The sequence below is a fragment of the Lupinus angustifolius genome, chromosome LG05 (assembly GCF_001865875.1).
Source record: "Lupinus angustifolius cultivar Tanjil chromosome LG05, LupAngTanjil_v1.0, whole genome shotgun sequence".
NCBI classification, from domain to species: Eukaryota; Viridiplantae; Streptophyta; class Magnoliopsida; order Fabales; family Fabaceae; genus Lupinus; species Lupinus angustifolius.
This window is the reverse complement of record NC_032013.1, coordinates 26146521-26164306: the sequence shown is the minus strand read 5'-3', so window position 1 is coordinate 26164306 and position 17786 is coordinate 26146521. Positions and strand designations below refer to the sequence as shown.

Below are 17786 nucleotides of genomic sequence, written 5' to 3'. Positions count from 1 at the left end.
TCAAGTGCGAGAATAGAGGTAGAAACCAAAGAAACTCAATTGAAAAACTTTGTTTAAGTTAAAGAGTGTATGCATTATAAATTGTAAAGAGTTACACATTCAATGTATCATTCGTCCGTGTTATTTTTTTTTCCGGAAGAGTTAATAATAATTAAACATGAATAATTAATAATTTACGGGTATAAAACTCAAACTTTGGATGCATACATTTTTCCCCCTCTAAGTTAAAACAACTTCCATCAATTAATTAAATGATCATTAATGTGCAAAAGGGGACAATAAGTACAAGGATCCAATGATTTTCATTTACCTAATAAACAATCACAAACTACCATTCCCAATTAATAATTATTCTTGAAAGTATCACATTGATGCATTAAAGTTTAAAAAGTTGTACAATGATCGAATAAAATACACGATTTGCTCAAATTTTAAAACTAATTTAGACAATGCTAAACAATCAATTGTCACAATTTACTTGGAAGTAAGAAAAAAATGAGTGAGATTATCTCAAATCAACTAAAACAAAGTGTAATGCTGCAGGATTTGCTAATATGAATTTTTAATTTAAATCATTAACTTAATGGTCAAGTTTTTCATTTTCCATAAATATGATTAGGAAAACTGTTTAAATTACACTACAAATACTTGTTACTTAGCCACAAATTTACATGAGCACTAAGCAATGAAGCAGGATCCAACTTAGGCACCCTAAACAAGTTTTACTCTGACACCACATTGAAGCAGGATCCTGCATAAGGAAATATTGGACTATGAAAATTGGATGCTCTGCATTAACTTCTACCAAGTATAACATGACTTCAACGGATAGAGATTACTTGTCCCATTGAAGTCTTTTTTAAGTTAAGTAGTGTAAATATAGAGTTTGTTTGTTAGCCTAGAGTACATCATGATTTCAACATTCTGATAGTTCAGAATACAGGTTAAAGAAAGATAGTATCAATACAACCATATGTTGAAGACAGATATCTAATCCCTTGGAATATAATCAGATGTCAAAACAATCCTTCCTAATGATAAATATTTTTTCTATACACATGAATTGTAGGACCCAATCCAAGCCTGAAGCTACTTACTCGAGAGATCTAAACCCTTTCCATTTTAATCTACATTCATTAATTAGTATTTTTGGGTGTTGGAACACTGCAGTCATACTCGGGACTTTATTACCAACAAGACAATAGTCTAGTGATATACAACCTTGCTAGATCATTGTGATGACCAAAAGATCAAGAATTCAATTCTTGAAAGCGACATTTGTTTAGAGAAACAATCACGCATATCGAAAGAGATTAGTTCCTTATACATAATTGATAATACAAATTAAAGACAACTATGCAAAAAATCAAATATCAACACACAAATAACATTGTCATATATTAAAGTTCTATCTATAGCTCAAAAATGAATTTAGCATACCCCTATTTTAGATAATGATGATGATGACTCTAGTTGAGAAGAGCAGCAGTAAAAAAAACAGAATTAGAGCTAACAAAATGAATATGAAAAGCCAAAAACCAAGTGTGTCCCTCCAACAAACACTTGTGTTGTTGTATCTGGAATTTCCTTTACCAACCTTAAAGTCTTCAAAGTATAAACTAACTCCAGGGTTTCTCATCTTTACCTCACTATCATGCAACACTGAATTTGAGATACCCTGAACATTGTTGTTTACATAAATGTTGATGCAACCACAATCTTTTTTTGGCTTACACTTGGTGCTTCTGTGGTGCAAGTGCATGGTTGCACCAACATTTTTTCCATCCAAGTTGATGTATTCAACCGAGCCATGCTTGGCTTTTGGGTCCATGAGACAGTCATCAACAAAGAAAAGAGTGTGAACATGAGTCACCTCTTCCTTCCATTTGGTATCTATGTATGCATAAGATTTAATCAAATTTGATGATTTCAGTTTTCAAGGCTTTTACACCTTTTATATGCAAGTTAAATTACATAAAAGGTTCCCTCATACTGAAGGAAACTCAATATTCTAATGGAATGACTTGAATGACACTCAAGTGGAAAAGAGAATCATCAAATTTTAAGCCAAACTACTACGTATGAGCTATATAGTGTTGTTACTGCATCATCCAACATTCATGCTTAATCATCATTGATTCTTTGAAAAAGTAATACAAATGAATGGCGGGTGATATACTGACTGTGTATAAATCCTTACACCAACCGTGCATAGATATTACACTCATTTTCTATATCCTTTGCAAATGATACATTCCTATTTAGCTGGGTAAAAAAAATTCTAACATTCTACTAAACATAGTAAACCACATTTCCAAGTGAGATGCCCAGAAATGTAAAATTATATTGACACCAAGCAATTACAAATGGGGAAGGCACCCCAATAACATCCTGGTTTAACAGCACCCGACAACCCTCCGGAGGATGACCAAGACAATGTCAGAGAAAGGGTGAGGCCGGGCCATAGTTAGCAAAGAAACTCTATACGGGTTGAACTCGTGATTCTTTACAAACCATACGATACATCTTACAACAAGACATCTACAAGTAACCACAAAGTAAACATGATCACTCTGTAAACAGAGATGGAAGAGAGTTAAGCTTGCTAGATGGGAATACTGAATCAAAAGATTCATTTTTGGGAGCGATCCATGCTTGTGGAATGCAGCATACAACTAGTTGCCTCTAGTGTAGAAAGGATGCCAAGCGTGGATCCGTACGATATGGAAGACCAGTTCGAGCTCCCAAAGCTCTACACTTGGAAGCTGCCTGCGGTCATCACCAAGAAAATAACCCCCACAAAAAGAAAAAATTATAATTCAATTTTCTAACTTTAGTTTCAAATACACTCTAAATAATGCAGTTTTTCTTTTTTATTTATAAAAAACTTAGATATATAGGATATTTAATGATGAGTAGAATGGAGTGGAACGAAACAATGTAATCATATCATTATTTCGATATTTTATAATGGAATGAAGTGAAAATATGTTGGTTCCATCTTATTTTACCCCATACATAAAAATGAGAGGGAAGAAAATAGAGGTATTGAATGGATTCATTCCAACACGCTTCATTGGATTTCATCCTATTTGAAAAAAAATCCGAACAATAATACCAAGTGTTATTCCATTTCATTATGCTTCTTTCAGTGCATTTTCACCAATTCAAACATAGCCTTAGGGAAACTTACCACTTGAGCAGCGAATGGTAACATTTTCTCTGGTGCCATGTTTGCGCAGATAGCTACAAAAAAAAGCCAGAGAGCATAATTCAGTATCCTGAACCTTTTAACTAATGTAAACACAAATGTCACTCTTGGTAGCTTCACTACTATCTTAATCTCAGAGGACCATATATGAGCTCTTTTTTCTGTCCACCTGGTACTCTGAGCTTACTCTGATTAGTTATTAGGAGAGTATCAATTTCAAACCATGAAAAAACCCAAATAATCTGATTTATCTCTCAATTAACATGCTTAGATAAAGAATTAAAAAATCAGCTTAGGCCAGTGAATACTCCTACCATAAATAATGGCTCCAATAAATGCATCCCCAGCACCAGTTGTATCAACTAGTTCAGAATCAGGTATCTTCTCTGCAGTTCCAATAAAGAATCTCCCACAAAGTGTCCCTATTCCCTTTCCTTTCAATTTTGTCGCCACCTGGGAAAATCATTAAGTAAAGATAAAAGGAGAAAAAGTGTTTTACTGAGTTGGTTTAATATTATTAACACAATTCTTGGCATCAATGAGTCGATCCATTTATCTGATTCCACTCAGAGGGATAAAGATTGATTGCTGTTATATAGAAAAAGTAAGCAAAATGAAAATGGAATACTTCTGTTGAAACTTGAAAGTAACCAAAAGATACGGGTTTAAAGACACACCCTAATATTTAAGCATATGTTTTTTCTTTCATGCATGTTTTTGCATTGCGCGAATCTTTTAGGACAAGGTTCTTTGATATCAACTATGAGTCTCCAAGATCTAAAGAAGTATGATTTTTTATACTTGGTCCTGCCATTCTACTTTCAACAATATATGTCGAAATAAAATATAAATTGTAGAAGTTATAGGCTCAACAATATTTTACTGATGATATGCAGGTTGGGACAGTCAAGCTATCATCTTTTCCTTTATATAAGAATTCTAAGAAACTCTCTGCATCCCTTTCTTCTTGGTCAGCATCCTCTGCCAAAAAGAGCATTAAACTTGAATGTTAAGCTAAATACTTGCTTGAAAAGGGAAAAAAAGCAAATCATAACTGATTATACAGCATCATGCTAACCTTCAAGAATTTAAAAAAAAAAAAAAAGTGAGATTAAAAGGCCAGTGGAGCATTTACCATCTGCACTTCTTTCCAACATTAGACATCCATCTTCACCCAAAGTCACAATCACAAATTTGATATTTGGCAATCTTAAAAGCATAGAAACCAATGCACTTGGGATAGATGGTGCCTGTGTCCAAGCCTAAAATACACCGACAAATCCCAAATAAAGTACACCAAAAATGACTAAACATAAGCAGCACCATAGATTTAAACATGTAACTAGAGGAGCACAACACCTAATAAGCAATTTAAATTCATCATGAACATGACAAAAAACAGTTAAAATGTAAGTGTACAGTGAATATGACAAAAACGGGACATTTTTATTTGGCATGTTTAGAAGAAGGAAATCTCGAAAACAACACAAAGTGTATTTTCAAACAGGTCTTCGAACAGATATGCCACTCTCAACATACTAACCAATCCAAACTTATGTAGTCCGAATAAATTCAAAATGCATGCAGGCTAATACATAAGTTGATGAAAGAGTTATAAGTTTCTCATACTACCTGTGGAAACCTCGCAGAGCATACAGCAAAATCAGCCAGCCCCAGGAGTTCATCCAATCCTTCCCTTGGTGATTCTGCCTCCACTAAAATAGGAATATTGTTGCGAGCTGCCTGTACTTGAAAATTCAATGACTACAATTAAATCCGAATTGTTGATAACGACTTCTTCCAAAAGTTCACTCCTCCCCAGGCACCCAGGATAGACCATGCTCATGCAGGCTAAGTGTGTTAAGTATTCTTTCAGTCTTTCCATCCTAATTTATAGATCCCATTCTCCAAGCTGGGTTCAAAATAAAAAGAATAAAAATCCGACCTACAGGACAACCCAAATCCTAAAAAGGGGGAGGTTTTATGTCCTATTCCCTATCTTGAACAAATTTGTAAGCGGCAACTGAGAAATAAATGTTAGTTATCCTTTACCAGTATGTGTGCCTTAAAAATTACTCTAGAATAGTTTAGAAACTCAAAGCAAAAGTAACATGGTGATTACCTCCTGTGCAACAAATAGAGCAGTTTCAGTAGACATTCCATCAAAATAAACTAATCTTGCTCCATCAAATGCAGATAATAAGGTTGACTGGGACAAGTCATCTGGCATCATGGGAGGTTCTCCTGGGGTGTAAATACTTGTACGAGTTTTTCTGGAAGTATTGACGCAGAAGTATTGTCGATAAAAACATACTCACAGGTTGTTATGTGACTAAATAATTGAAATACATTATATATGGGGAGGTGTTGAAAATTTTTCAAAGTGAACTCGCATGAGTATTTTTAAAAAGTAACAAAAACAAATGCACCTTTATGCATAATTCCATATTTAGAATATGATGAATAAAAATATGAGGCATTGATGAATCTGAAATACCCTAGAGCTCAAGCATACAATCATCAAACTGTGTTATGTGAAGTTCTTCTTAATATGATCATGCTATTTTAAGCCTTGAATCAGTAATCAGGTTGTTAAAGAAAAGCACTCATTTGTTATGGTGGGAAATAATGGACAAAACATAATGGTAAATGCCTTACGTTTGGTTGTCGATTAGTACATATGAAAATGTTGAACTACCACCCTTGGATACCTGAAAAGTGAAAGCAAGAAACTTTGAACTCAGAAAGTGGCCAATATTTTAATGTTTAAGGCTCATACACATAATTTTAAAGTCTCACAATTCTTCATCAACAATTTATTATCATGTTAAAGGTGCATACACATAATACATAGTCATGGAAGAAGGTTCTATCGTTGAGCGTACAAAAAAGTGTTTGGGCAGGCATAACATAGAATTGGGATGATGACATTCCAGTTATAGGCAGAAGCCTATCATACAAACGCATCTAAGTCAGTTCCAGCCTACAAATTGAATCAAATGAAGCACATAAAATAAATATGAGTGACAATATGGGAAAATTTAATTCTTATTTTGTTGTTGTAAAACATCACTTATCGCTTAAAATCGTGGAAGTCGTTGCTAAGAATAGAAAATGTGAAATTACACTGATCTTCCTTCAGATTTCACTTAATAACACTTGACATTCCTTTTGTACAATTACAATGACGTCACTTGATGCTTATGTTGACATTACACTTACTCCTTAATGTTTATGCTATCATTACACTTACACTCTTTACAAGTTACAACATAATCATTCATCATAAGATGAGATGTCCATGTAGTTTCTAAATTAAGAGGTGCCCCCAAGGGAAATTAAGTCAACCCTTAGGAGTCAGGAGAGATCAGTGTAATTCCCCCAAATGAAAAAACAATACACGCATTACAATCGGATAAATTGCATGCTAACACATTTAAACCTTTGCAAAAATGAGAACAGATTTACTTAGAGAGCAAAATAATCAAACAACCCAACAAATTAGAGGAATTGTAAGAGTTGATGTTACCACAATAAATGAAGTATCAACACCATCAGCTTGTAGCTCGTTCAAAATGTCCATGCCTTGAGCATCATCTGCAACCTTGGAGATGAGCTTGGGTTTCAAGCCAAGCCGAGCAGCACATGTTATAGCATTACCGGCATTTCCACCTCCTTGAACCTGCGAAAAACACAACATAACACATGCATGCAAATGGAAATTAGTCACAGATTAACTTTTCTATATAAAATAAACACAGACTACATGGAAATTGAATTCAATGAACCAAATGTAAAATGTATAGAATGCATCATAAGAAGCCTGCACATTTTCAGGCACTCTAAGTGTGTCTAGTAACATCACCAAGTAACTTATAATCTAGTCAATTAACTTATTTTACAACTAAAAAGCTACATATTAGTATTTGGTAAAGGGGTTTTCTCAATAATCTACAAGCATATAAACTAATAATCAATACGCTACTAGAGGTAGCTTCTTATCTATTGGCTTTTGTCATTTTACACTTATCAGCTAAGCCTTCACCTTTCAACTCTTAATTTAAAAGCTTTCAGCTTGTTTATCAGCCAGTTGAACCAAACCAAGCCTAACTGAATACTACAGCATTTTACATCTAGATCTTCCATTTTACTACTACATATATTGATAGAAATGTAATAATAATTATATAAATATAACCATTTTATATTATTTCTATAATTTACATGCTAACTTTAGAAATATCATCTTTTATGAACGCCAATACCTTGAAGGAGGTTGTTCGGACCTTGTCGTCCGGGTTCGGAAATCCATCAACGGTAGCTAAGAAATCCACCGTCGTCATTCCAAATCCAACCTGCAGCAATAATAATAAGTTTGAATACTCATTTTTGTAGCTATAAATTCACTTATACCAAATTCATCCTATAAAACATAAAAAACCAAAATAGAAAATTGTGAATATGAGTCAAAGACTAAAGTGTATCAAAAATTAGTTATTCAAAATTCCAGGGACCAATATAGTAAAGAGTTTGGAGGGATCAAAATGATTCATTACTCTAATAATAATAATAAAAGTAAATTATAGTGACACCTCTGAGTTTGATTGATATTACATAAATCATCTCTCCATTCTTTACACCTACGAAAACCTCCCTAATTTATATAAATACATTACATTCACTACCTGCATGAGAAATATATGATAAGTGTAAGTAAGTTAAAATAGTATACGAAACATTATATAATATGGAGACGTGTCGAAATAGTATACGAAAATGTATTGACTCATATACTATTTGTACGTGATATGTCTAATGTATGTACATTAACTCGGGTTTGTCGTGGGTATAAGAAATGGAAAAATGACTTGTGTAATTTCACTAAAATTACTGTTAGTGTAATTCTAACAGTAATCACTAGCACAAACTATCTCTTTCACTTTCAAGGGTTCTAAATTCCACCAAATCATCAGAGAAAACACAAAACAAAACGCACAACAACGCGGTTCTCCGGAGGAGGATGAGGAACGGCGTCGTGAGACGTTGACATCGACATTGAAATTTTGGCGGTGCGACGAAACCTGATCGAGATTAACTGAAACAAAATATGTAAAAACATAGAAATTAGAATCTAATCGAACAGAAACAAAATGAAGGGAAGAAAACGGAAAATCATACCTTAGAAGTAAAGGAATGAGAAGAAGGTAATGGTAACAGTAGCGGTGAGTTAAGATAATGAAATGATGGCTTTAACATTGTTGTAATGGAAGAAAGGGTTGCGATTTGTGGTGGTTCCGTTCAATTCTAGAGAGTGAAGTATAGAGAGGTTGGTGAAGGGGGTGATGAAGTACTTCTACTTCTTCTTAAATTAAAAATAAAGACATATTTTTCTGTTGTAAACAATTTCAAACAACAAGGTCGTTGTAGTATAGTGGTAAGTATTCCCGCCTGTCACGCGGGTGACCCGGGTTCGATCCCCGGCAACGGCGTTTTTTACCATTTTTGAGATATGTATAGTAATGGTATCATTATGTTTCGTGTTTGCATTTTTTTTTGTATAACTAATAGTATTTTTTTCTTTTTGAGTAATGAACTAATCATTTTTGGGGTTTGGGGTTCCCCTTTCAACAATTGTGGTTCTCAGGAATCAAACTCTCGACCTTATATGGTGTTTGCATTTTGCTGCTTCTTAACTTAAACTGGTTCGAAAACAAACAAGTCATTGTTTGATTGAGTAATAAGGGAGATGGACAACCTATAAGTGGAGAGTTTACTCTCCCACATTGCAATATTTTGACATGACCTAATCTTGTAACTATCAACATGATATCGGAGTCTAAAAGACCTTATTATCTATTTATAAAACCAATAACCAATTCAAATTAAATAGGATATCCAACCTTTACCCATGTCCCTGAGCCAAGGCTACAAAGCTGGGATGATAAAGAGAGGCTCAATCATAGAAGGAGCACAAACCAATCCATATCTATGACCATGATACATTACTCTATAAAAGAGCAAAGTCCATATATAACATGAAAGTCTGGAATCCGAGTAGGGTTCACAATGAATGAAACTGACTTTATACTTGTTTGAAAATCGTCTCTTAGTTAAATAAAGCTAGTTGATGAACCAAACAAATTGAACTTGAACTAATAATTGATTTCATAAAATAGACGAGTCGAACTTGAACCAAATATAATTGTCTTATTAGGTTTATGAGTTCATTAGATTATATATATATATATATATATATATATATTAGTAAAGTTCATAAACTTTGTATATGTATAATCCTAAAACATCATGTGGGCCTCTGAATTTATGCTTATAAGCGAGATAATTTTGAGTTTGTTAACCTGATTGAAAGTTCATAAACTTTAATTAAGTCGAACTTGAGCTGAAAAAACAATTCAACATTGAACTCAACTCGAAACTCACTTAAGGTCGACTCAACTCGAAACTCACTTAAGGTCGACTCAACTCATCTCCACTTTTAGGTGTATGAAGAACATAAAAATAAAATTACATTCCAATTTTTGACTCAGATGACCAATTATCCTAAATGTAATAATAAAACGATTAAATATAACGTATATGCGTTTAGGCTCTCATATCAGAATGGTTCATACATCTCCTTTACCTTGCCCCTAGATCTAATGAGACCAACACTATTTAGGTTCGACCATATGATGAAGACAAATCAAATGAACGAGCAGAGTTGCGTACTTGTAGTTATGTCTATGTAAAAGATTTATTTATTATAAAGTCAATACGTGAATGAAAGTGTAAAAAACTCTTATATTGTATACATTTTTTCTTATTTTCAAATACTCAACTATCCTCTTTGAACTATTTGGTATTGCAGTTTGGCCCCTAACCCTAAAAGTGGAGGAAATTGTTATATGACCCATGAAATACAGGTAATTTTTTTATCATCATCAAATCTCTTTCCACTCCCTAGGTCTATTCTCTTTCTTTGAATTCAGACTCTGGAGGCTCTTAATTGAATAGAGAGAGAAACAGATATTTAGAGAGAGAGAGAGAGAGAGAAATATATAACACAGAAAAGCTTTGCTTCTGTGTTTGTCTGAATTAATCGAACCCCTTTATCAGATAACTTCAAAAAATGAAACTTTTAATGTCTCTGATTGAGAAATTGAAACAATGAGTCTCATCCTTTTGTAATTCTCTTATATACCAGTTTGGATCTCAATTCTCAATTCTCAATCTCAATTTTCATAAATCTTATATGAAAATTGGTTCCTTTGTTCACAAAAAATGACGGCAATCTCATGGCCTCGTGATCAAGCATCTTCAAATCCTTATAATTCTAACAGCAGGTTATGATTCCACCTCTTTGTTGTGGCATCGATTTGATTATGCCTTTTTTGTTAGAAAAATTTGATTTTTTTTAGTTTCCCATTTTTGTTTTATAAACCCATGAGATATACTTGAATTTTGAATTGTGGGGTTTTTTTATTTGAAGTTTGAGCTGAAATTTGCATGATGGTCTCTTTCATCCGTTCTGTGTCACCTTTTGATTATTCTATATATTGTTAGTGATAGAATTTAGGAAGAGAATGATGTCCTTGTAATTTGAGTTAGCTGAATTTCTTAGTAGCTGTGTAATTATGCCATATATGCTTGAACTTGATTTCTATATGCTTCTTAGTTTTCAAGTTCGATCTGTCTGATTTAGTGTTAAGTAATTGTGCATGTTGTTCGACTTCAATTCGCAGTTTCTGATTCGAAAGGTCTGTTCCACTCTCGTAAACTTAGCTAGGTAGGTGCTTAGATGATCATAAAATACTTGCTAGTGTGGTAGTTTTTTATTCATGATCTGGACATGGCCATGGATAGTGCATGTGAATTTGTTGTTAAAATTTGCTGATTTCTGTTCCTTGAACATCATATTGGCCAATACTATGTTTATCATTGTGATTGGTCATGCCACTATAAGCTGATAACTCACAGGTATCTTAATATGTTAATCATAAAAGAAGTTTGTTTTTGTCGGCCGAGACAAAGTTGCACTTTATTCTTCTTTTATATTAAACTTGATGTTTGTTTTTTATATGTACAATATTTTTCTCATATGACGTGTCCCTTTGGCCAGTGGTAGCAATGTTTTTAGTTTGCTAGTACGGAGAGAGATTTCTCCCAGAACAAAACACGTAACAAAACGGCAATGGGGAGAAGCTTCTATATCAAAATCTGGCTCTTACTCTCGTCCTAAAAAAGTAGTGAGAGATGCTAGGCATGGCCTCCTATCATGGTACTCTTACTTAAATCTATAAATTATATTGAGGAAAAAGCAAGCCTCTCTTTAAAATTTGGTATTTCTTTTGCTTTCTTCAAGAAAAGTCAATGTTTGAGGAATAAACATCTCTAACAATGATTATTAGGGTTGAGGCTGAGTCATTGCGACATTTGTCAGCTAAGTATTGCCCTTTGTTGCCTCCCCCACGGTCTACTATCGCAGCAGCATTTAGTCCAGATGGAAAAGTTCTTGCATCCACACAGTAAGTTGTAATTACTTCATCTCTTTACTAATTTAAATAGAAGACTTTTTATTGATTGAATGTGTGTTTTTGTGACGTGCAGTGGTGACCACACAGTAAAGATAATTGACTGTGAAACTGGAAGTTGCTTAAAGGTGTTGGTTGGACATAGGAGGACACCTTGGGTGGTAAGCTTGAACTATGACTATGCTATAATTTCTTGCTTTTGTCGTTTCTTGTGCTGATTTTAGTTTATAGAATGAATCTTTTTTGGATGAAGTTTGATGGGATATACTTTTTAATAGTGACGATTCTAAGGAATTGGCATCATGGAATTCTCATTATTACCAATTAACACCATATGTTGCATCCAGTTTTGCTTACTGAATTCAGTATCCTACACTTCCTTGTTTTGGATATTCATTAGCATCGCCATCATCAATTATCAATTACTATATAAAATATGTTCCAGAAGGCTAGATAGGTGTTGTAATGTCATTCAATATGTAGTTTAACTGACACGTGTCATGGTTTCTTTATTACGATTTCAGAAACCGTAAATATCTTAGTAGACAGTTTTTCAAATATCAACTGGCATCGCGAAATTAAATTAAATATAGGTAAAATTTTGTGTAACACTTATAATTAAACATCAAGTGATTTCCTACTCTTTGTTCAAGAATGGGCTCTCCTGTCCGAAGGCTTTTTCGTCATTCTTAACTGGTTCTATCGTTTCATTATTACCAACTGATATCTCACAAAATGCTTCTGGTACCAGTTGGCTAATTACTGATGTCTAACAAAAAGTACCGCTCCGACTTCACAATTCAATGTTTATTATTATAAAATCTTCTCAATCTTTTTAAAAAAGCTTGTGTTTTTTAACATGTAAAGAAATTGATACCCGTATATTACTGGTCCATACGCTAGTCTGTCTAACAATAAGTGGCGGAGGATATTAGTTTCAGTAAATTGGGCTTTGTCCACTTTATGCCAGCTTCATGCATTGACCACTGACAAAGTCGAAGGCTCTTGTAAATTCCAAGCCAGTGCATGTGTTTAATATTATAAAGTTGATTCTTTGATGTAACTGGCGAGCACCATCACCTCCTCTTCTGTTAGCATTTTTTTTAGGAAGTACTTCATATTTTTTCTAATTTAAATTTTGTGCTAATTACAGGTTAGGTTCCACCCATTGCATCCAAAAATACTTGCTAGTGGGAGCTTGGATCAAGAAGTTCGTTTATGGGATGCTAACACATCAGAGTGCATAATATCTCATCATTTCTGTATGTTTACTTTTAAGCTCCCTTTTTCATTTGTAAATTAATCCAAGGCTACAACAACAACCAAGCCTTAATCTCACTAGGTGGGGGGTAAATTACTCTGATGCTGCTAATGAATATATTTTTTGCTCTTGTATTTATTGATTTCTCTCTAATGAATTTGTTGGGTATATTCTCACAGATCGTCCCATTGCATCAATTGCTTTTCATGCTAAAGGGGAAATTATCGCAGTTGCATCAGGCCACAAGGTAATGACTTTTTTAGAACATCTTTAATGATTTCTACATTTTTATGAAAATTTTCTTCTTCTTGATGTTGTTAAATTGCATTCTGAAATTTTGTGTCAGCTGTACATATGGCACTACAACAAGAAAGGTGAAGCATCCTCACCGGTATTTGTGTTGAAGACGAGGCGCTCACTACGGGCTGTGCATTTTCACCCGCATGCTGCACCATATCTTTTAACTGCGGAGGTGAACTAACTGGCGTGGTTTTGATTGCATATCTATGGATTTGGCTCCTATGAAGTATGGGGTGCACTTTAGAGAATAAAGTTCGGAATCCTAACCCTTTGATATTTCACTCCTTTGATTGTCTAATCAATGGTTAGGATCCTGTGCTTTAGAGGAGCCAAATCTCTTAACTACCTATGCTGTTTGGAATTTCAGAATATTAGTATTTGTATTTTCCTTTTTGGTTAACATGTTTGGATTGATGTGTAGGTCAATGATCTTGACTCTTCAGATTCCTCAATGACAGAGGCAATATCTATTGGTTATTTACAATACCCTCCACCTGCTGTTTTTGTCACAAATATTCATCCTAGGGAACATAGTAGTTTGTCCAGTGAACTACCCTATGTGTCATTGCCTTTCTTCATTGTGCCTTCATATGCTGTTGATGAGTCAAGAGAACCTCAGCATGCTAGTCATGATGCAGCGGGTTCAGGTAGTGTGCAAATTGAATCTTCCGACACACTGCAGTTTCAAGTGGACACAAACACAACAGAGCAATATGATACGGCAGTGTCTCCGATGGATACAGTCTCCGAAGTGCCTGTTAGCTCTCAAACCGGTAGAGAGTATCCTGCTCATACTACTTTCTCCAATGGAGTGCGAATTGGCGTCAATAACCCCACAATGGATGGTATGGAGATGGATGAAACCGAACCAGCTGAAGGAACTCAACAGGGAAACTCAACTAATGCTTATTCTCTTAATGGCTTGCTAAATGGACTGTCTAGGCAAACTGCAAATCGTGATCTTCCCTCGGAGATTGGTCAATTTCATCAGTTTTACCCTTCAGGAGATCCAAGTGGATGGGAGTTACCTTTTCTGCAAGGATGGTTAATGGGTCAAAGCCAAGTTGGTGTTCCTTCAATGCTTCCTCATGTGGATGTTAATCGTGACAGTCTAACTCAACAGCTTGGTTCGTCCAATCCTAATGTTGATGTAGCAATGCCTGTCAGCATCAGCATACCTGGATCTTCTCTGAGATCAGGTTTACGGAATCATTATTCACAATCCCGTATACCTGTATCCGAGTCTGGCAATCTTGCTGCTTCTGTTAATATCCCGCATGATGGGTCTGATATCCAAACCTACATCAGCCGAATCCAGTCAGAGCTTGCTACATCAGTGGCTGCAGCTGCGGCCGCAGAGTTGCCTTGCACCGTGAAGTTAAGAGTATGGTCGCATGACATAAAAAATCCCTGTGCTTCACTACATGCTGACAGATGTCGTCTCACCATACCACATGCTGTCCTCTGCAGGTACCTTTTGAAGTTATCATATGTACTCCAGCATGTGGTTCATATTGTAAATTGTGGTTTAAACTTTGAAACAAGATATTTTGCTCTCATTTTGTGACTTAGTTAAACAATATACTTAATTGAACTTATATGTGAAGTTCACAACTGTTTTTGCAGTGAAATGGGTGCCCATTTTTCACCATGCGGTAAATTTTTAGCTGTCTGTGTTGCATGTATGCTTCCTCACATCGAAGGTGATCCAGGATCACAAACTCCAGTACACCAAGAGCCTGGCATTGCAACATCACCAACTCGGCATCCAATCTCGGCTCACCAAGTCATGTACGAGTTGCGGATATATTCCCTTGAGGAGGCAACGTAAGGCTCACTTCCTTCAACTATTGCTGCCAAGAATTTCATTATCTCCCATACATTTAAGTAAATCCATTGAATTTGAGAGTAATTTTGTCATTTATATTTGAGCAGATTTGGTTCAGTGCTTGCTTCACGGGCAATTAGAGCAGCTCATTGTTTGACTTCAATTCAGGTCAGTTTATTACTTTATCATGTGGTCATACAAATGTACATTTAAATACATTCATAATACATACCTACACATCTATATGGTTTTTATAGTTATTTAATTATGCTCTGAGAAAATCTGGCTGGTACCGCATTTTTGTAATTGTACGTTATTGATACTTTTACATGTTCTCATCCTTTTGTGGAAACTTTTAATTAATCATACGTTGTCTCATAATGATATCTTTCCTTCTCTGCACATATCTTACCTCTATTTTGATATTTATGTTTCTTAAATTATGTCCCCTTTCTCTTGCATAACATACATCCATAGCTACATATATGTGCCCTTTTTTCCTAATATGTTTTGTTTGCATATAGCTAGTAAACCTCTTGTTATTACAATTTGTTACAATTATTCTTGTGAGTTTCTTTTAGTATTAATAGCCACTCCTGTCACTTTTCTTGAGTTGAATAACTCTAAGAAAGCCCTTCTTTTAGTGAATTGAATTTGTGCAACCACTTTTTTGTTTTGTAGTTCTCACCTACATCCGAACACATATTACTTGCCTATGGTCGGCGTCATGGTTCTTTACTTAAAAGCATCGTCATTGATGGAGAAACAACATTACCTATATACACAGTGTTAGAGGTATCATGCTCTCTTTTCCTTCAATCCTAAAATCATTTTCTCTTCTGAACTGCTCCTAGTTGTGAAACAACATGTTCACCCACCTATTGTATTATGAATTAAGCATTGTTTCTGGATTGTGAAATTTATATTCCGTAACTGCTGTTTCCACCACTGATCAACCATCGGTGCTTAGTCTAAAGGCTAACATTGATTGTAATCGGTCATCTCATTTATCCCTTTATTGTAAATATAATTGTTTTGATCTGAAGTTCTTGTCTCTGAATTTGTTTTGTCCTGTAGGTATACAGAGTGTCGGATATGGAACTTGTTAGGGTGCTTCCTAGTGCAGAAGATGAGGTCAATGTGGCATGTTTTCACCCTTTTGCTGGTGGAGGGCTAGTTTATGGAACAAAGGTAAGTTTTTATTTATTTTAACTGAACTTTCACTTTCATTCTTCAACCGATAATCTTTTGGTTCTGGTTGTAGGAAGGAAAGCTTAGAGTCCTCCAGTATGATGGTGCACAACCTGTGAGCGGCACCGGACCAAGTTACTTTCCTGAAGAGAGCATCATAGGAATCAGTCAGTGAGGTAGGTTATACATTGCTTCTTTATGGCATTTATCATGTTAGTTAGACTACTATAGAAGTGATATTCGTTTCATTATTTTTGTGTGGACAAATGTGTTACGATTACAAAAATGAAGGGAAGATGAGGGTTGGTGATAAGTTATGCTCAATTAGGGATACGTTATACCAAAACTCTTGGTGCTTTTGCCATGTTCTTAGCAATGACAATGTTCGTGTTGCTTACTTGGGTCTAACAAGCATGACAGTCGAACTCTTATTTTGAGGATAAATTAGATCAAAATTTGTTTTTAATAATATTTTCTCTAAGGTAGAAGTCAAAAATTGCTTTTCTATCCCTTCCACTCTTGATTAGTATTGTGATTCCACCTCAAGAAAAGAAGACTTGCAATGTCATTGCATTTTTCTGCACTGAACAAATATTTGATTTCGTACATCATTGTGTTGTGTGGTCTCTTTTAAGTCATGCCATGCATTTGGTTTGAGCAAATACTAGAATGGTTTCCTGAGTAAGAGATTATTGAAAACTTGGTTTTGAGAGGTACCATCTTGACTTTTTCGGTGGTATTCCCTATATGGCTCAACAGCTAAATGAACTTGTGTTGTTGACAAATCTCGAGAGCTCTACTATCCTAAGGGCACCCACATTGCAAGTCTTGTTAAGAGTCTTAAACTGAGCCTTGAAAATTCAAGACTCTTATTAAGACTCTACCATGTGCTCATGAGACTCATTCCCCCCTTGCTTGATCACCCCCTTGTGCCATGTAGCAGAACCTAAATAGTCTTCCCTACTTGACTCGGAATAGTCGAAGTCCAATGCGAATTCGGAATATGGAGGGTTCAGACCCAAAAAAATGTATTTTGGATGACACTAATTGTGATGTATAGTTAATTTATGCTTACAGATATTATCTGCATTTGTAGGTTTAAACATATGATTGGAAATGGAATTCAATGATCTGCTACTCTGTACTATCCATATCCAATGATGCTGAGGAGCATGTGCAACCCAGAGCTGGAACTTTATACTCATTTACTGCCATAGCCAATGTATATATTTTTTACTATCAATCATGTATGAATATATATGTTGTACTAAAACTATTATTATCCTTTGTTAGAACTCCCCCACCAACCCATAACTGGGTTTCTCCCTTTTTCACATTTGTGTAACAAAGTTTACTAGTTCCCTCAATAACAAAAGATGAAGAAGTGTTCTTTTATCCTCAGCAATTTTTTCAAGATAGGGAAATGCATTAAGTTACATCATATTGATTAAGAAATCAATTAGT

General features: G+C 34.9%; 2 protein-coding genes, 1 long non-coding RNA gene and 1 other non-coding gene across 11 annotated transcripts; 3 read left to right on the top strand and 1 right to left on the bottom strand.

The window, feature by feature from the left end:
* Positions 1387-8541, bottom strand: LOC109348449 (ribokinase-like). Of its 2 annotated transcripts, XM_019588907.1 has the most exons (12): positions 8390-8541; positions 8208-8306; positions 7477-7566; positions 6741-6893; positions 5870-5922; positions 5334-5484; positions 4844-4954; positions 4347-4473; positions 4095-4192; positions 3526-3664; positions 3194-3246; positions 1387-2769 (listed from the first exon to the last, which is right to left on the bottom strand). In XM_019588907.1, exons 1-12 carry the CDS (start codon positions 8465-8467, stop codon positions 2686-2688), a joined length of 1236 nt encoding a protein of 411 aa, XP_019444452.1. In that variant the 5' UTR covers positions 8468-8541; the 3' UTR covers positions 1387-2685. The 2 variants fall into 2 exon arrangements, with proteins under 2 accessions (XP_019444452.1, XP_019444453.1); XM_019588908.1 differs by lacking the exon at positions 8208-8306.
* Positions 3658-5725, top strand: LOC109348453. The gene is made up of 3 exons (XR_002107732.1): positions 3658-3857; positions 3902-3906; positions 5716-5725. It is a non-coding gene; the product is annotated as an uncharacterized LOC109348453 (long non-coding RNA).
* On the top strand, positions 8629-8700 carry TRNAD-GUC. Its single transcript has one exon. It is a non-coding gene; the product is annotated as a tRNA-Asp (tRNA).
* On the top strand, positions 10204-17723 carry LOC109348438. Of its 7 annotated transcripts, none has more exons than XR_002107730.1 (15): positions 10204-10554; positions 11331-11489; positions 11620-11736; positions 11819-11903; positions 12896-13004; positions 13183-13250; positions 13350-13475; positions 13725-14773; positions 14930-15130; positions 15239-15299; positions 15813-15926; positions 16209-16322; positions 16396-16498; positions 17400-17453; positions 17486-17723. XR_002107730.1 is itself a non-coding variant. In XM_019588886.1 (15 exons), the coding sequence occupies exons 1-13, from the start codon at positions 10493-10495 to the stop codon at positions 16495-16497; spliced, it is 2367 nt and encodes a 788-aa protein (XP_019444431.1). In that variant the 5' UTR covers positions 10204-10492; the 3' UTR covers position 16498; positions 17419-17453; positions 17486-17723. The 7 variants fall into 7 exon arrangements, 5 of the variants coding, with proteins under 5 accessions (XP_019444431.1, XP_019444427.1, XP_019444426.1 ...); XR_002107731.1 differs by having other exon boundaries at positions 17383-17453; XM_019588886.1 differs by having other exon boundaries at positions 17419-17453.